This window comes from Oratosquilla oratoria, chromosome 3 (assembly GCF_046742065.1).
Source record: "Oratosquilla oratoria isolate Oo_2021 chromosome 3, ASM4674206v1, whole genome shotgun sequence".
NCBI classification, from domain to species: domain Eukaryota; kingdom Metazoa; phylum Arthropoda; class Malacostraca; order Stomatopoda; family Squillidae; genus Oratosquilla; species Oratosquilla oratoria.
The window spans coordinates 4822292-4825196 of record NC_134779.1 but is presented as its reverse complement, the minus strand read 5'-3'; the positions used below and the strand labels follow the sequence as shown (position 1 = coordinate 4825196).

Sequence of the window (2905 nt, the reverse complement as noted above, 5' to 3'; positions counted from 1 at the left end):
CTCACCTCAATTGCCAATAAGCTGCGGCCCATCCTTGTATTAGGATAGTATGTAAGATTGTGGCCATCAAAGTATATAGTGGTTCTGCGCAAAAGTGTGGCATTAAAGTAATTTTCCAAACCTGATGAAACAAACATGTACTGTGGAAGATGTTCTTCTAGGTAGCTGTAGGTCTGTGGAACAAGTTCCTGAAGAAACACTACATCAGGATTTTCCCTGTAATTGGTACCAGTATGTAATAATGAGTGGACCTCACATTTAAAATACTTAGAATTAAAGCATGATTTTGTGTATATATAATCACAGACTAGCTAAAAACTTACATTTCAATTATCTTCTTCACTGCTTTTGTTCTTTTCTTCAAGTTGTGTTCTTCAATACCATCTATGTTCCAAGTGAGCAGTTTGAAAGTACTGGGGGGCACTAGAGACACCTTTTGCTTTTCCAACATGGATACCATCTTCGAACTGAAAAACACGTATCTAAATAACTTTCCACAGATTATATCTTAAGAGTTGAAATTTAAACTGGACTAGGAAACAAAGAGGGATGGGTAGATAACTATACATACATACATATATACATACATACATATACCAAAGGTTTTTTCCCCTAACAAGGGAGGTAGCCAAAAAGAAAAGGGCATAAAAACCATTCTCACCTATTCCATCCCTAATACACTCCACCCTATACCCTCCCTCTTATCTTGGCATCTCCTGGATGATGGGTCATCCCTGCATTTTGTCCACTGCCCTGGGTCAGAAGCAGTGTCGCAAGACACAGCACATCCATAGCAAGGCCGCTTCATTAAATGGGCGACCCACCCTCTCCATCCCCTCATGCAGAAAAGGAGAAGACAGGGAGAAATCCCTTTGGGCTGCTACAATGACAATATAATCCTCATGGAAAATCAATTGTAAAGATGCATTTACCTAATTGTAGTATACAGGAAGGGAGCAACGCTCATGGGATCCTGTGTCCTACTCCCCAATTCATCATACCTAGCTTCAAATTCATGTTCAACTTCACATCAATTCAGATTGATATGTGCATCTACCCTCCCAGTCCTGATACGCACCCAGATAATCTTGTCAACCTACTCACTGATTCTGTTGCTCCATCATCAGTTAATGTTGACAAGGCACTAACCATTGCTGAGGAGCAGGTTGCTGAGTTTCAATTATCACTCCCACATGGATATTGAAATAATACTGAAAAAAGTTACCAGCATCACTGTCATGAGGAAAGGAATAAAAGTCGGCCATAAAGTCCTGTACAATACAGAACTTATCTTTGCAAGATTTATTGGACTATAAGCCAGCTCTACGAGTAGATGTGTGGACTTCAAAGACTTTCTCTCCTATGAACTAGCACCTATTCCCACAGCCCTGTTTGATGAATCAGGCAAGTCATATCACTAGCATGCCTTCATTATCCAAATAATTCTAGCTCCTATATAAGTACTTCAATCATAATGGTAGACATGTAACCATAACTGATGACATTATCTGTTCTGGAAGTATGCTGCACTATATTTAAGCACCCAAAGTTTTCTGAGCAACTATATTTTCTGCATTTATTTCAGGAGATGAGAATCTGCAAGACCAAAGATGTTCTCAAGAAGCAAATGAAGGTTGAGGTGTCAGTGAGGAATGCTGACCAGGTTGACTGCACTGTTTTGAATGGTTGTGCAATCCCTTGGGTCGTCCTTTGGCCCACATCAAGTAAAACTAGTCAAGCTCTAGTCAGTAACTATGTGGAGTCATTCAAACAATATTTGCAGAGAAGACTGAAATTGGAGATGTCTACCTTGCATGTGACAGATACATTGATTTCAGTACAAGGTATTCTACTCACAATACCAGAGGACCTAATGGCTACAATGTGTTCCAGCTTTCTTCTAAGTCTCCACTTCCCCCTCTGAACCAACTTCTCAGCATCCCAGAAAATAAGAGCCAACTTACAGGAATCATAGTTGAGACTCTTGTGAAAGACATCACAGTTGTTGAAGGATGCCAAAGCAAACTGATCATACATACATATACCAAAGGCTTTTTCCCCCTACATGGGGGGTAGCCAAAAAGAAAAAGGCATAGAAACCACTCCCACCCATTCCATTTCCTATATATTCCACTCCCCTCCACCCTCCTCCCTCCCTCTTATCTTGGCACCTCCTGGATGATAGGTCATAACTGGACAAAACCCTACCCCCTCCTGAGATTTCACAAGAGGATATCATTTCAAAACAGGATCTGAACAACACACTTGAGGAGGCCGATGCGACTATGGTTTCACAAGCCATCCATCCAGCAACTGCAAAGGGAAAACATGGAGTTGTTGCAGATAACACTGATGTCTACATCATGTTGATATATCACTATTACAGCCAATCTCTCACTATCCCTATGATATCAATTCCTACAAAACCTCAAAGATCAGTCGTTGATATACAAGTGACACTAAACAGGCTTGGAGAGTTATGCCTTGGGCTCATGCCACCTCATGCTCTTAGTGGATCCAACCAAGCTACTACAAAGGATTACAAAGGTGGAGCATGCCAACAGAAGACCTTTTGGTCCATAACTAGGTCAGATGCAAAAAAATATATATATGATATAAAAATATACATATATATATATATATATATATATATATATATATATATATATATATGATGAAATAAAAAATATAAATAATAATAAATAAAATAAATAATACTTAGGTATAGTTAAATGATAGACAAACAGGTACTGTATTTTCCGGCTAACAAGACGCACTTTTTTTCCTAAAAAATACTAGTGTGTCTTCCAAAATGAATGTTGTATTGTAAGGCAACACCCAGGCTCATGTGAGCTTGTACACTTGACCGATAGCAACCTGGATTTGTATGTTGAGTCATTACATT

At 39.2% G+C, this 2905-nt stretch overlaps 1 protein-coding gene across 1 annotated transcript; it reads left to right on the top strand.

Moving 5' to 3' along the window:
• The first annotated feature begins 490 nt into the window (after positions 1–490).
• LOC143020240 (uncharacterized) lies at positions 491–2590 on the top strand. Its single transcript, XM_076176412.1, has 2 exons — positions 491–1404; positions 1586–2590. Exons 1-2 carry the CDS (start codon positions 1396–1398, stop codon positions 1922–1924), a joined length of 348 nt encoding a protein of 115 aa, XP_076032527.1. The 5' UTR covers positions 491–1395; the 3' UTR covers positions 1925–2590.
• Positions 2591–2905: the final 315 nt, after the last annotated feature.